This window comes from Megalops cyprinoides, chromosome 3, assembly GCF_013368585.1.
Source record: "Megalops cyprinoides isolate fMegCyp1 chromosome 3, fMegCyp1.pri, whole genome shotgun sequence".
In the NCBI taxonomy this organism is placed as follows: Eukaryota; Metazoa; Chordata; class Actinopteri; order Elopiformes; family Megalopidae; genus Megalops; species Megalops cyprinoides.
The window spans coordinates 54405469-54421649 of record NC_050585.1 but is presented as its reverse complement, the minus strand read 5'-3'; the positions used below and the strand labels follow the sequence as shown (position 1 = coordinate 54421649).

Genomic DNA, 16181 nt, shown 5'->3' with positions numbered 1-16181 from the left:
CCATAAATGGTATTTGGTTTAGATTTTATTTTTTATAACATTATTTCCTTGAATAGGAAGTTGAAATTGAATGAAAACCGACTACCCTCCAAAAAATAACAGTAGCATCAGGTCAAAATACCACTACTTCTACCAATAACAACAACAACAACAACAACAATAATAATAATAATAATAATGATAATAATAATCAGTTCTTCCTAACTCATCGCAGGGTGGTTAACTGGCAAACGGCTACCTGGGTAAAAACTACAATATCCACAATCCCTCCTGCTGTTCCAATAGCAGGAAAATGCTTGAATGACCACAATGCATTGCAGCGTATGTAGTTTGTATTTCCTTTGGGATACGTTGTTTGGGGTTGTGTAAACATGGGCTCCTAAACTACATTCCCCAGAAGGCAGCGCGTTGTGTTTGTATCCCTTGCCTTTAAACCTCGATGACAGCCGGAGGATGGAGGCAGGTAAGAGAAAGCGAGAAAACAAAAAACACTTTAATAGATTGTAATCCGTCATATAGGAAACTAGGGCGATTCCTTGTAGTGTTGACTAGGTAGGTTGTTCAGTGACACAGTTGCCGAAGGTCTACTTCGATGTAAGGTCGCCACGGAAAAAATTCAGGAGTCTGCTTCAAGTTTTCGCATTGTTCCCCCGGCTGGCCCGTGTAGCTTGTCAGCTAGAGGTTAGCTCATCACAAGCTGTAGATATGATTGCCGATTCTGATTGTGTAATGTAATCAGTTCATTAGTTAGTTATGTGGGAGTAGCTACCTAACTGGTGGTCTTGGATACTCACATCACTTTATTTTCGATGTAACTCAGAAAGCTAGCTGGCTAGATGGCTAGCTATGATTCATGAAGAAGTCACCCACCCATGTTAGCTAGCCGGCTAGCTGCCTTGCACGGACCAACAACAGTTCTGTTCAAACTGAACGTTCAAAATATTAGAGTGCTTAGCAACTAGGTAGTTAGCAAGCTATGTAGCAGACACAGTCGTGCCCTTAGTAGATTGCCATCAGTCTAAATTAGATTTTTGATACCTACAGGAAGTGTAGTTAACTGTGGCTGTAAGTGTATGAATTTCACAAGAAGCCGAGCATAAAAAGCATGTTTTAAAAACCACATAAGAATACTGTGTCATATTCCACCTTCTCATGTGTGAATGAATGTATATCATGTATCTGTAATGTACTGTCATGTATATAACCAATGTTATGAGGCATTTATTGTAAAATATACAAGTAAACATGGAATGCTATTTTTGAAATTGGCAATAATAGATATTTTTAAATTTGACAAATTATGCCACATAGTAAGCCTGTGTATTAATATCTACACAACCTTTTATGTGTTATCAAGAGTAAATCAAAGCACTTTTATGAAAAACTTAGTTGGATGGAACACCAGAGTAGCCAGCCTTTATATATTTACAGTATAAAAGCACTAAGTCACTGTTTAGAGTGTCTTTGTCCTTATTCAGGGAAGTTCCTGTCCATTTATATTTTTTAAGTAATGTCATGTTGCTACTTTGTTTCATTTCCCAAGTGTACTTTTCACTTTTCGTGACGTTGTCACTTCTCGTTTGTGGAGGATTAACATTCCTCCTATAACTGATGCAGGGTGTTCTGCACTCTTCAGGAAAGATGTGTCTTAACTGTTGTCATGAAGATTGGATGCATGCTGTTGCTGGTCAAGTTAGATCAAGTATTTAGGCTAACACGGTCATTAGCTAATAGAATCATTCAGATAGCCTGCTACTATGCTTTAACTCCATGTAACACAGTATTGGCTGAAGTTAGTCAGATGTTTGGTTTGGGGAGACATATATGAGCCATTCTAAGATCTATAGTCATTTAGTAAATAGTGTATTGCTAGGGGAGAAAAACTGAACATTTGGGCATTCATTGTGTAATTGAGAATAGCTTATTTCATTGCAAAAACTACAGCAAAAGATTTAGTGGCCACATGAAGACAGAGCAGCTCAGGCCTCATCTCCAGCAGAGCACACCCGCAAAACACAACGTTAGCATCAAAATACATCTCCTCATAACTGAAAAAAATATTATCATCATATGAAAGACTGGTGGCACTTACAGTGCTCAGAGTAGAGCCTCCGGCTGAGTGATGTTCTGTGCTGTTCTTTTCTGTGCCCGTGTAGCAGTTAATGCACACTGCCCGCTCAGTGTCTAACGTCTCTGTCCTGCTCTAGTTTTAGCCAAGTATGAAAACCAGATCAACGTGTTCTCTGAGTTTCTAGAAGACCTGCCTGACACAGAAGAGCCCGTGTGGATTTTAGGGGAACGCTACAATGTCAAAACAGGTACCCTCATCACCCTGTTGTATCCCAGTGTGCACCCCAACACAGATGGGTTAGTTCTGGGACAGTGCGTTGCGGCTCACTGGCAGATTCAATCTGTTCGGATGATCTTGATTGTGATGATGATGATGATGGTGTTGATGGTGTTGATGGTGATTATGGTGAAAAACGCAGTGAAGGCAGAGCGGATCGGAGGAGTAGGTGTGGTCAGCAGGCCCCTGCTCTGTGGTGTAGGTGTGTGAGAGGCAGGAGTGCAGTGCCACTGGGCTGGACTGACTGGTTTTTCATCTTAAACACATGCATGACTCACCTCATGAACAGTAGGAAGTTTTGCCTGGGTCACATTCCACCATGCTGAGCGGTGTCTTCCACACTGCCCAGCCTGCAGGAGGCCCAGCCTGCAGGAGGCCCAGCCTGCAGGAGGCCCAGCCTGCTTTCTGTCGTGTTGTCTGGGCTGAGAATGCCAGCAGCAGGGCCCTTGTGGACCTGCCCCGCCCCGCCCCGCCCCGGACTCATCCCACTCAACGCAAATTCACGCAGCGAGAAACAGTGTGGGGCGACAAGAGAGGAGGGGAACAGTCACGTGCACCAGATACCTCTGTAGTTTCAGCATCACATATGGGCCGTGGTAGTCATGGTGATGGATGGTAATGATGATGATGGTATGTGGAATAGGAGGTCAATTCTGAAAACATTGTCTTTTTTGTATACTTTTGTATTAGAGGGGTGTGGTAGTTGTCGTAATCACTGTGGAAACAGGGTGTGTGGAAGGTTAGCAGCGAAAGCCTTATAGTGTGGTGTTGGCATGGGCCATTCAGCAAAGCGACGCTTTAATGTTGTGTCCGCAGAGAAATCGGAACTGCTGGCCGACGTCCGCTCGCGACTGTGGTTCACGTACAGAAAGAAATTCTCCCCCATCGGTAAGTGAAGCAGGAATAAAGTGACTGTACCTGTGCTGAGATGTGTGCTTGATGTGTACTCCTCTGGCCTATGAGCACAGAGTTTCTGCTGTCAAAACACACACGCACGCACGCACGCACACGCACGCACGCACACACTCACACGCACGCACACACACGCACGCACGCACACACTCACACGCACGCGCACGCGCACGCACGCACGCACACACACACACGCACGCACACACACGCACGCACGCACACACTCACACGCACGCGCACGCGCACGCGCACGCACGCACGCACAAACACACACACTCTCACACACACACACACACGCACGCACGCACACGCATGCACACACACACACACACGCACGCACGCACACACTCACACACACGCACGCACACACGCACAAACACACACACTCTCACACACACACGCACACACGCACGCACACACTCTCACACACACACGCACGCACACACGCACGCACACATGCACACACACGCACGCACACACTCTCACACACACACACGCACACACACACACGCACGCACGCACGCACACACTCACTCACACGCACACACGCACACACTCACACACACGCACGCACACACGCACAAACACACACACTCTCACACACACACGCACACACGCACGCACACACTCTCACACACACACGCACGCACACACGCACGCACACATGCACACACACGCACGCACACACACACGCACACACACACACACACGCACAAACACACACACTCTCACACACACACACACACACGCACACACACACTCTCACACACACTCTCACACACACACGCACACACGCACACACACGCACGCACACACTCTCACACACACACACACGCACACACACACACACACGCACGCACGCACGCACACACTCACACACACGCACGCACACACGCACAAACACACACACTCACACACACACACGCACACGCACACACACACGCACACACACGCACGCACACACTCTCACACACACACACACGCACACACACACACACACGCACGCACGCACGCACACACTCACACACACGCACAAACACACACACTCTCACACACACACGCACACACGCACGCACACACTCTCACACACACACGCACGCACACACGCACACACACGCACGCACACACTCTCACACACACACCCACACACACACTCTCACACACACACACACACACACACACACACACACACACGCACACACACACACATCCCTCCATGACATTACAGGCAGGAAGGTGAACATCATATCCCCAAAGCTCTCATCGGAGGCCTGTGTGTGTGCTCGATGCCTGAGCTGTTCGCTGTGTGTGAGGTGTGTGCTGTGACTCAGGCGCTGTGACTCAGGCGCTGTGACTCAGGCGCGCTGTGACTCAGGCGCGCTGTGACTCAGGCGCGCTGTGACTCAGGTGCTGTGACTCAGGCGCGCTGTGATTCAGGTGCGCTGTGACTCAGGTGCGCTGTGACTCAGGCGCGCTGTGACTCAGGCGCGCTGTGACTCAGGCGCGCTGTGACTCAGGCGCGGTGTGACTCAGGCGCGCTGTGATTCAGGCGCGGTGTGACTCAGGCGCGCTGTGACTCAGGCGCGCTGTGATTCAGGTGCGCTGTGACTCAGGCGCGCTGTGATTCAGGTGCGCTGTGACTCAGGCGCGCTGTGACTCAGGCGCGCTGTGACTCAGGCGCGCTGTGATTCAGGCGCGCTGTGACTCAGGTGTGCTGTGATTCAGGTGCGCTGTGACTCAGGCGCGCTGTGACTCAGGCGCGCTGTGACTCAGGTGTGCTGTGATTCAAGTGCGCTGTGACTCAGGAGCGCTGTGATTCAGGCGTGCTGTGACTCAGCTGTGCTCTGTGTGTCTCTGGCCCCAGGGGGAACGGGGCCCTCGTCGGACGCAGGCTGGGGCTGCATGCTCCGCTGTGGACAGATGATCCTGGCGCAAGCCCTGGTGTGCTGGCATCTGGGCCGAGGTGAGAGGGCGTCCCACGCGGGTCGGGGGAGCACTGCAGGTGGGAGATGTGCACTGAATGAATAAAATGTATAGTGCTGATTGTTGCTGGTGCTGTGGAGTGCATTACCAGCACTGGAAAGACAGACATGAGCCAAAGTAATGGACAACACAGTCACACTGTGTTATCAAGTACAGGAAAATAAACAACGCAGTCACACCGTGTTATGAAGTACAGGAAAAATAAACAACGCAGTCACACTGTGTTATGAAGTACAGGAAAAATAAAGGAAAATAAAGGCAGTCACCCTGTGTTATGAAGTACAGGAAATTAAACATGGGGAGGCTGTGTGACTCTGACTCTCTGTCTCCTCCTGGGGCGGGGGCAGACTGGCGTTGGGAGAAGGAGAGACGCCCACCACAGGAGTACCAACGGATCCTGCAGTGCTTCCTGGACAGGAAGGACAGCTGCTACTCCATCCACCAGATGGGTGAGCGGCCGCCGCCCGGGCGGGATGGGGGGGGGGGGGGGGGGATACAGCACGTCTCAGAGAGCGGGTCCCTGGGGGAGGGGGGATACAGCGCGTCTCAGAGAGCGGGTCCCCGGGGGGGGGGTACAGCGTATCTCAGAGAGCGGATACGGGGGGGGGATACAGCACGTCTCAGAGAGTGGGTACGAGGGGGGGAATTCAGCACGTCTCAGAGAGCGGGTACGAGGGGGGGATACAGCGCGTCTCAGAGAGCGGGTACGGGTGGTGGGGGGGGGATACAGCACGTCTCAGAGAGCGGGTACGAGGGGGGGATACAGCACGTCTCAGAGAGCGGGTACGGGTGGTGGGGGGGGGATACAGCACGTCTCAGAGAGCGGATACGGGGGGGGGAATTCAGCGCGTCTCAGAGAGCGGGTACGGGTGGTGGGGGGGGATACAGCACGTCTCAGAGAGCGGGTACGGGTGGTGGGGGGGGATACAGCGCGTCTCAGAGAGCGGGTACGAGGGGGGGATACAGCGCGTCTCAGAGAGCGGGTCCCCGGGGGGGGGATACAGCGTATCTCAGAGAGCGGGTACGGGTGGTGGGGGGGGATACAGCGTGTCTCAGAGAGCGGGTACGAGGGGGGGATACAGCGCGTCTCAGAGAGCGGGTACGAGGGGGGGATACAGCGCGTCTCAGAGAGCGGGTACGAGGGGGGGATACAGCGCGTCTCAGAGAGCGGGTACGGGTGGTGGGGGGGGATACAGCACGTCTCAGAGAGCGGGTACGGGGGGGGGGGGGGGATACAGCGTGTCTCAGAGAGCGGGTACGGGGGGTCTGACGCTCTGCTTGTGTCTCCCTGCAGCTCAGATGGGGGTGGGCGAGGGGAAGTCGGTCGGGGAGTGGTACGGTCCGAACACAGTCGCCCAAGTGCTCAAGTAAGCAGCTTCATTCTGTCTCAGTGTCAGTGCTCCTGTCTCTGTCTGTCTCAGCCTCTGTCTGTCTCAGTGTCAGTGCTCCTGTCTCTGTCTGCCTCAGCCTCTGTCTGTCTCAGTGTCAGTGCTCCTGTCTCCGTCTGTCTCAGTCTCTGTCTGTCTCAGTCTCTGTCTGTCTCAGTGTCAGTGCTCCTGTCTCCGTCTGTCTCGGTGTCAGTGCTCCTGTCTCCGTCTGTCTCAGTCTCTGTCTCAGTGTCAGTGCTCCTGTCTCCGTCTGTCTCAGTGTCAGTGCTCCTGTCTCCGTCTGTCTCAGTCTCTGTCTGTCTCAGTGTCAGTGCTCCTGTCTCCGTCTGTCTCAGCCTCTGTCTGTCTCAGTGTCAGTGCTCCTGTCTCCGTCTGTCTCAGCCTCTGTCTGTCTCGGTGTCAGTGCTCCTGTCTCCGTCTGTGTCAGCCTCTGTCTGTCTCAGTGTCAGTGAGATTGTAGAGTCTGCTTTTTCAAACATTGAACCCTTGCTTTTGGCCTGAGTGGAAACGCAGAGTGAGATAGGACCCTCGTGGAGGACGCAGCTGAGGAGTGTGTTTGTACAGTAACCACGCTGCTGTGCTAAGTCACCATTTTCCCCTCCGCCCCAGGAAACTGGCCCTGTTTGACGACTGGAACTCCCTGGAGGTGTATGTGTCAATGGACAACACAGTGGTGATGGAGGATATCAGTGAGTGTCTCAGTCGCAAACATCTATGCTTCAACAAGCACCCAGAATCCACGGCCAGAAAACAGCCACACTATGCTGTTATAGACGTGTAAAGATGAGGATTAAAGATCCTTTCGGCATCAGAGAATGATGCGACTCTGCTGAGCAGTTAAAACACCACTGTGAGGAACTGCCAGCAATAACAAACTATACATGTAAAATAGGAGAAGAAAACGTCCTGTGTCTTATAGGCTTAAATAAGATCGCAGTCCATTTATAATGAAATTGAAATACACAGAAGTGCTTGGACAAGCCCCGCAGAAGTACAGTTTGGTAGCTTGCTCAGAGGAGCAGTAGCTACGTCCCATCCAGCGATCAATCCCGCAGTCCTCTGGGTGCAGGGCTGCTGTATGGCCTGTCGCCTCTGTCTGCCATCTGCCATGTACCCGACATTCCTGCAGACCTGACCTTTGACCTCTCTCCTAGAAAAGCTGTGCCGTCAGCCGAGCCGGGGCAGGCCGAGACCGAGCGCATGCGGGAGGGCAGAGTCATCGAGCACCACGGACTCAGCGAAGACAGGAAGCTCTCACCCCCCCGGGAACTGTGCGACGTCCTGTCCCCCCTCCCACTCAGAGTGGAGACCCCTGCTGTTGATCATACCTCTCCGAATGGGAATAAACCACATCAACCCCGTCTACATCCAGGCCCTCAAGGCAAGGAACCAAAAGCCTGACATGCCCTGGCACTGTTCCTCAGTAACTCTTATCAGTTTCAAAAAAATGATTGTCATCACCATTAGCTAACAGTTTTATAATGAATGTAATGTGATATTTGTTTATGGCTGGGCTCAGGCTCTACTGTAGGTATGAGGAATTGAAAGTCATCTTTTTGGCCTGACACTATTAAAGCCAGTTTACCCCTGCATGGTATCTGTGTTTAAAGTGGATGTTGCACTGGAGCAATACCAGTGAATGCCTTGCTGAACACTACAGCAACAACCGTATGTGTTCCGTAAGCGCTCCGTAAGCGCTCCGTAAGCGTTCTGTAAGCGTTCCGTAAGCGTGCTGACGCAGCGCGTTCTGTAAGCGTGCTGACGCAGCGCGTTCTGTAAGCGTTCCGTAAGCGTGCTGACGCAGTGCGTTCTGTAAGTGTGCTGACGCAGCGCGTTCTGTAAGTGTTCTGACGCAGCGCGTTCCGTAAGCGTGCTGACGCAGCGCGTTCTGTAAGCGTTCTGTAAGCGTTCCGTAAGCGTGCTGACGCAGTGCGTGCTGACGCAGCGCGTTCCGTAAGCGTTCCGTAAGCGTTCCGTAAGCGTGCTGACGCAGTGCGTGCTGACGCAGCGCGTTCCGTAAGCGTTCTGACGCAGCGCGTTCTGTAAGCGTGCTGACGCAGCGCGTTCTGTAAGCGTGCTGACGCAGCGCGTTCCGTAAGCGTGCTGACGCAGCGCGTTCCGTAAGCGTGCTGACGCAGCGCGTTCCGTAAGCGTTCTGTAAGCGTGCTGACGCAGCGCGTTCTGTAAGCGTTCTGTAAGCGTGCTGACGCAGCGCGTTCTGTAAGCGTTCCGTAAGCGTGCTGACGCAGTGCGTTCTGACAAAGCGCGTTATGTAAGCGTGCTGACGCAGCGCGTTCTGACGCAGCGCGTTCTGACGCAGCGCGTTCCGTAAGCGTTCTGACGCAGCGCGTTCCGTAAGCGTGCTGACGCAGCGCGTTCTGTAAGCGTGCTGACGCAGCGCGTTCTGTAAGCGTGCTGACGCAGCGCTCTGCTTTGCCTCTGTAGGAGTGCTTTAAGATGCCGCAGTCGCTGGGGGTGCTGGGAGGGAAGCCCAACCTGGCCTACTACTTCATCGGATTCATCGGTGAGTCAGCGCTGCGTGCTCCTGCAGGAGAGTGAGTTCCGGCGCCACACCTGTGCGCTCACTGCCCCCTGCTCCCCCCACAGGTGACGAGCTCATCTACCTGGACCCCCACACCACGCAGTCAGCCGTGGAGGCGGAGCCTGGCGTTGCCGTGGACGACCAGAGCTACCACTGCCAGCGCAGCCCGCGGCGCATGAAGGCCATGAGCCTGGACCCCTCAGTGGCGCTGGTGAGAGCCACGCCCCCTGTGCCATCAGACACGCCCACCAGCTACACAGGGCGTTACAGCGCCGTGCAGATCAACTGACCGTTCAATCGTCTGACTGTCTGCACTCACTGTAGAGATCCACACGCCATAAAGATCAGTGAGCCCATTTGATCCACGCACCGTAAAGATCAGTGAGCCCATTTGATCCACGCACCATAAAGATCAGTGAGCCCATTTGATCCACGCACCGTAAAGATCAGTGAGCCCATTTGATCCACGCACCATAAAGATCAGTGAGCCCATTTGATCCACGCACCATAAAGATCAGTGAGCCCATTTGATCCACACACCATAAAGATCAGTGAGCCCATTTGATCCACGCACCATAAAGATCAGTGAGCCCATTTGATCCACACACCATAAAGATCAGTGAGCCCATTTGATCCACGCACCATAAAGATCAGTGTGACTGTTAGATGCAAATATAATAATGATCAGTGTGTCTTTTTTGTGTTCAATCCAGGGCTTCTTCTGTAAGAACGAGGAGGACTTTGACAGCTGGTGCAGTCTGGTACAGCAGGTAGGACGTGATGCCACTGAATGTAGGCTGTGCGTCTGCGGAGAACAAGGGAACTGTACAGATCTGGGATCTGCTAGTGAGCTTAGGCTGTGTGTATCTGCTGAGAATGATGAAACGTTGCACAGATCTGGAGTCAGGTGGTGAGTGTTGGCTGTGTATGTCTTCTGAGAGCCATGAAACAGTGTACAGGCCTGGAATCAGTGGCATTCCCTGGTGTCTGTCTATGCAGGAGATCCTGAAGAAGAGGAACTTGCGCATGTTCGAGCTGGTGGAGAAACACCCCTCCCATTGGCCTCCCTTTGTCCCGCCCACCAAACCTGAGGTGCAGACCACAGGGGCAGGTAAGAACCCCGAGCCCCGAAATCTTCTGCCTCAGTGCTGGCACAGTGGGCGGAGCGGGGAACGGTTCCAGGGCTGGTATTCATAAGGCATCTGAGAATCACTCCTAAATCTCCTAAATGCACACTTAGGAGCAAAGAAAGTTCAGAGTAAAAAACCTCAGAGTTGGTAGTGGGAGTTATTTATGAAACCCTACTCCTGTTTTCCTATGAGGAGATCTCAGTTGATTTTTATGGCATGTGAAGTGCTGCAAACTAATGATAGTGTTGACATTTTCACAGTTCCTCCAGTGTTTTGAGAAAATGCCAAATAAATGCAGTCTATCAACAGAGAGACCAGCTCAAGTTTGTTTTTTTTCTTTTGAAACAGAGTTCATTGAATCGACCGACAAGCTGTTTGAATCAGAAGAAGAGTTTGAGATTCTTAACGTGTGAGCAGCCTTGGTGGGCGTGGTCTCTCGGATGACGAGCAGCGGGTTTCTCCGGCCCTGACTGATCACACTCCCCGCAGCAGAAGTGCCTCTGACCACACAAACACTGAGCACAGCCCTGTTACCAGTGCGCAAAAAACTCACACGCACGCTTAGGACATACATGAAAAACGTGGACTCCAACACAAGACTGAGGGAGGAGAGGAAAGGAGAGTTTGCATGGACTTGCTTTGCTCCGGCGTACAGGAAACGCCAAGGATCCGGCTCCCCCTAGAGGATGGGAGTGTCTACTGCAGGCCCACGGGAAGGCTTGTGTGAACGATGGGCCTGAAAAGGCCTCTTCAGTGCTGAGTCACACTGCAGCGGAGCGACTTCACTGTGAGGAGGACGGGTGTGACCATCGTTTCTCTGCTAAAGCCATCACCTCACGGACCCTACACTACTTCCTGCCACCAGGAGACAGAAATATGCAGACAACTTTTCAGTGTTAAAAAAACAGGACAACTTGTGTATGAAAGTGCCTCATTTTAAGATATATTTATATGTTCTTGAATGGTTATGTTAAGGTTTTCTCTAGTTACCTGAAGGGTAGAGCAGTATCTATCTGCCCTGCAGGCCTATGTAAATAAGCCAGTCAATAAAGATATTTGAAGATCTTACTTCATTCAAGGGTTGAGAGACAAACAGCTTCCTGTCTGCGTGCAGCAATCAGTCCCTCCAGTCGTCCGGCTTACAGAGCCAATGCTGCTGCTCTGAAGGAACGGGCCAAAGGTATGTGCACCTGCACTGAGAATGCCACAGGTGCTGCCACAGGTGCTGTGCGCTGAAATGCACACCTCTGCAGTCTCTCTCTGCTGTGCGCTGAAATGCACACCTCTGCAGTATCTCTCTGCTGTGCGCTGAAATGCATCTCTGCAGTCGCTCTCTGCTGTGCGCTGAAATGCACACCACTGCAGTCTCTCTCTGCTGTGCGCTGAAATGCACACCTCTGCAGTCTCTCTCTGCTGTGCGCTGAAATGCACACCTCTGCAGCCTCTCTCTGCTGTGCGCTGAAATGCATCTCTGCAGCCTCTCTCTGCTGTGCGCTGAAATGCACACCTCTGCAGTATCTCTCTGCTGTGCGCTGAAATGCACACCTCTGCAGTCTCTCTCTGCTGTAGGCCTGTATACCTGATGGTTTTCACTCAGGGCTGGTAGAGATTAAAACATTCAGCAGGAAGTGCATGGTGACAGTGTATTACTGCAGTGAATCAAACTCTGGGAAGTCTCTCGGTGGGCCAGCACCACACACTGACATGCATGCAGTGATCCAGCTGTTTCCATGGTGACATGCATACAGAAAAACGGTGAGAAGCAGCTGTCTCAAGGACAGGTAAACAACAAACAGGTACACAAGGGACAGCTTGGGTACAAATTTAATCAAATTAAATTTTTAATTTTTTTCCTCATGACATAGAACTGTACAGCACAAGATAAAGTTACAAAAATACCCCACATCAATGTTTTCCTCTGGCAATACACATGTATTTATATGTATATATATATATATTCTTTACTGGTCATAAAAATAGAATTGGATTACAAATTACAAAAAACATGTTTTCTAAAAAGTAATCTTATAATTTGTGCAATAAAAAAGTAGAAATGTATTTAAGTACACATCACGTCCCCTCCAGTTTCTCTCTGACTCCTTTATTGCTGTGGTTTTCAGGAGGGGACACGGTGTAGTAAAGGTATCTAAACAATCACAGACATGTAAAACATTAAAAACAACGTGAGCTGTGCACGGAGGGCTACCACAGGAGAAAGGGCCGGTGAGACGCTGTGTGTGCTGTCTCTGACTGATCTCAGAACAGCTCACGGGAGCCCCACCTGCATGCAGCAGGACACAGTGTGGAGGAAGCACCTGGAGGCCAGGCTTAGATTCTCACTCATACATGTGTGGATGATAGTTTGTCTCCCAAGCACACTTTAAGAGCACGGCTCCGCGCTTGTGTGTGTGTGTGTGAGCGTGTGTGCCTGTGCGACTTTCCACACCCTGTTTTTTTTTGCGGGAAGCAGGACAGCGAAACCCAGAAAGCTTGTAGAGAATGACTGAGTGCTGGGGGACTGATGGACCTTTCTGCATCCTTAATTCCGACAGGTTCTCTTGGATTCCGGAAAGAGGAGATTATGGTTCTGTTGAGGCTCTAATACGCAGTGTGACTCGGTGCTCCTCAGAGGAACAGCGGGGTCAGTTTGCCTCTGATGGCTGTGGATCTCTCCCTGCAGCCAGTGGTGCGATTCACACACACCACTCTCTTTGAGCAGGAAATAAAACTTCACACACACTTACGAGCTCTGGATCCTCAACTGCAACACACTGCATACGGTGGTGGGCCTGTTCAAACCTTAATCAAGTCATGATAAAAGACATGCTGTTTTTAGAAGAAAACAGTTTTAGGTTTTAATCCCTCTGCGGGTCCAGAAAGCACCTAACTGGGCAATTCAAACCAAATAAAAACAAAATGGTCTTACGACATCTCCAAGTGACATTCAGTCATACCAAAAACACCAAGCCCAGTTAACAGCAGACCTTTGAAATTCTCATGATGAAATGACTGTGGTTTCTGTGACAAATAGTATAATTATTATTACTACAGAATTATTATATTGTATATAAACTGTACATTAACAGATCAGTGCTAATTCAAATAATAGTTTGGTGGACTCTCCAAGGTAGCCATAAATTATTAAGACAAAACATACATACTGTATGTATAAACCAAAAAAAAGTTAGCACCTTACCAGTAAGAATTAGACCCCCCCTCCACCTACCTACACTGAATACAAAGCCATCAAACCTAGAGAAAGAGCCCCCCACCTCTCAGCACCCGGGGGGGCAGCCAGCGACTGCAGGCTTATTTTGCCACTCGTTACTTCTGTGAATAAAGGAGGAGCTCCCTGCCGGACCAGCTGCTGTGGGTCAGTCTCAGCGGCTGCGTCTGCGCATGCGGCTGCGTCTGCGCATGCGGCTGCGCAGCTACATGTTTTTCATGCAGACCTGGCAGCGGCTGATGCGGGACAGCTGCTGACCGGCCTTCAGCGTCTCCTGGCCCGGGGACCCCAGGAACTCGCGGCTGGGCTCCACGCTCGTCAGCCAGTAGCTGTACTTGTTGGCGAAGTAGTGGCAGGTGCCCTGGGCGCCGTTGCACTCGATGAAGGGTGTGGAGCGGAAGTCCTCCAGACAGGACCCCGGGGAGACCAGGGACTGACCGCCACCCTCTGCTCCAGCCACTGTGTGCTGCACGGGGTCAAAGGTCACAAGGCAAAACACAGCCAGATTCAGGGTCATCAGAGAAAGTCTCAGGATCCAACAAATCAGAACACAACACCGCCCCACCAAAACAATACAGCAGCACAGAGAACAGAGGATGGAAGATACAGGAATTCCTCTTCCCCATCCTGAGATTCACTGCTGCTCTGGGCTCTATAGCCCTCACTGTGCTGGACACTAAAGCTCTGCGCTGTAGCAGAGCAGGTCTCAACATGAGAAAGGAGGGGCCAATCAGCAGCAGAGCAGGTCTCAACATGAGAAAGGAGGGGCCAATCAGCAGCAGAGCAGGTCTCAACATGAGAAAGGGGGGGCCAATCAGCAGCAGAGCAGGTCTCAACATGAGAAAGGAGGGGCCAATCAGCAGCAGAGCAGGTCTCAACATGAGAAAGGGGGGGGCCAATCAGCAGCAGAGCAGGTCTCAACATGAGAAAGGAGGGGCCAATCAGCAGCAGAGCAGGTCTCAACATGAGAAAGGGGGGGGCCAATCAGCAGCAGAGCAGGTCTCAACATGAGAAAGGAGCAGCCAATCAGTAGCAAACTCTTACCATGAGGAAGGAGTAGCCGATCCAGAGGCTCCTCCAGCCAGGGGGGCAGGGCGGGATGGAGAGGTCCTGGCTGTGCACGGCCACGGCGGGGGAGGGGGCCTCGCACACAGAGCAGCGGCTGATGTACTGGCCGATCTGGAGGTCCGCCACAGGCATCATGGGAATGGGAGCGGTGGTGGACAGCCAGAAGGACTTGTCGTTGCGGCTGGCGTAGTAGCAGACCTGGTCGGCGTTGCAGTAGAGGAAGGGCATGGTGCTGAACCGGGGCAGACAGGACCCCGCCATACCTGCGGGAGGGAGGGGGGACAGACAGGAGCTCAGCCAACACACCCCACCTTCCCAGCATGCATCTGCGGCCCACGCACGCACGTCCCCTGCGGCTCACCCAGGTCCTGGCTGTGGGCCTTCTCCTGGCCCTCCACGTACAGCAGGCTGTACCCCTCCCACAGCTGAGCCATGCCCTGTGGGCAGGCTGGCACCGCTGTGCTCTGGCTGTGCTTCACCAGGGTGTAGCCGATGCTGACGCCCCGCGCGGTGTAGCCGGGGGGGCCGGGGGGGCCCTGCTTACCAGGAGGCCCTGCAGGAGAGAGAGAGAGACCAGCTGAAGCAGTCGCGCCCGTTGCCCTGTGGTGTGCGGCTCAGTGCTGTGACTCACCCCCTGCCCCTCCCTCCTCCCATCACACCTGGCTGCTCCAGCTCTGTCACCTGGTCACCCTCTCTGCCATGAGCCTGAAGTGGTGTTAGCGTGCCGCTAGCCCACTGCCCCGTGGGACAGCGGGGTAGAGCAGGGCTCCTAACCAAACAGCTGGCGGTTTGAAGGTTCTTATACACTTAGGAAAAGCCCTTAACTCAAAACGCCCTAGGAAATGTCCAGCTGTATGAGTGGATAATGTGAAAACTGTGAACTGTGGGAGTGTGTCTGGAAAAGAGTGTCTGCTAGGCAGCATGTAATGTAAAGCTGGCAGCAGCAGCCCTCCGTCTGGAACAAACAGGAAGAAGCCGGAGGAGACTCTTCTCTGAAACTGAACAGATGCCCTGTTTTGGATCAGACTTTAAACAAACTCACTGGAATTACAAAAGATCTTTAGCACTTACAGCCAAGAGCTGTTCCTGGCCTCTTTCACTTCAAACACCACCAAACACATGGTCTGCATGTCTGCATCTAAAATCTGGCTTTGCTCCCTGGTCACCTCTAACAGCAGAAACTGAAGGGCAGAACATTGCTGTAGCATTTGCACCGTGCAAGTGTACTGCACTTTCAGACCACTGAAACACTAAACACACAGTCATTTGTCCATCCACCTATCCACTCATCCTCTCATCCGCTCATCCACTCATCCACCCATCCAACCATCCTCTCATCCGCTCATCCACTCATCCACCCATCCAACCATCCACCCATCCACTCATCCACTCATCCACCCATCCAACCATCCACCCATCCACTCATCCACTCATCCACCCATCCAACCATCCACCCATCCACTCATTCACTCATCCACTCATCCACCCATCCACTCATCCATTCATCCACTCTTCCATTCATCCACTCATCCGCTCATCCACTCATCCACCCATCCACTCATCCACCCATCCACTCATCTGCTCA

General features: G+C 52.1%; 2 protein-coding genes across 4 annotated transcripts in view; one reads left to right on the top strand and one right to left on the bottom strand.

Annotated features, from left to right (window-relative positions):
* Positions 1 to 436: 436 nt before the first annotated feature.
* atg4a (autophagy related 4A, cysteine peptidase) lies at positions 437 to 11339 on the top strand. Of its 2 annotated transcripts, none has more exons than XM_036524493.1 (13): positions 437 to 463; positions 2208 to 2318; positions 3164 to 3235; positions 5124 to 5222; positions 5590 to 5691; positions 6537 to 6609; positions 7240 to 7319; positions 7785 to 8011; positions 9076 to 9154; positions 9238 to 9383; positions 9886 to 9942; positions 10172 to 10283; positions 10651 to 11339. In XM_036524493.1, exons 1-13 carry the CDS (start codon positions 454 to 456, stop codon positions 10713 to 10715), a joined length of 1233 nt encoding a protein of 410 aa, XP_036380386.1. In that variant the 5' UTR covers positions 437 to 453; the 3' UTR covers positions 10716 to 11339. The 2 variants fall into 2 exon arrangements, with proteins under 2 accessions (XP_036380386.1, XP_036380387.1); XM_036524494.1 differs by having other exon boundaries at positions 452 to 463; positions 2256 to 2318.
* A 2369-nt stretch (positions 11340 to 13708) lies between these two features.
* LOC118774031 (collagen alpha-6(IV) chain-like) overlaps positions 13709 to 16181 on the bottom strand; it is a 58209-nt gene continuing 55736 nt past the window's right edge. For both annotated transcript variants that reach the window (XM_036523129.1, XM_036523130.1), the window contains 3 exons: positions 14958 to 15149; positions 14573 to 14859; positions 13709 to 13994 (listed from right to left, as the gene is read on the bottom strand). In XM_036523129.1, the coding sequence (XP_036379022.1) occupies positions 13734 to 13994; positions 14573 to 14859; positions 14958 to 15149 (740 nt within the window). In that variant the 3' untranslated portion in view covers positions 13709 to 13733. The remainder of the gene's footprint in view (positions 13995 to 14572; positions 14860 to 14957; positions 15150 to 16181) is intronic.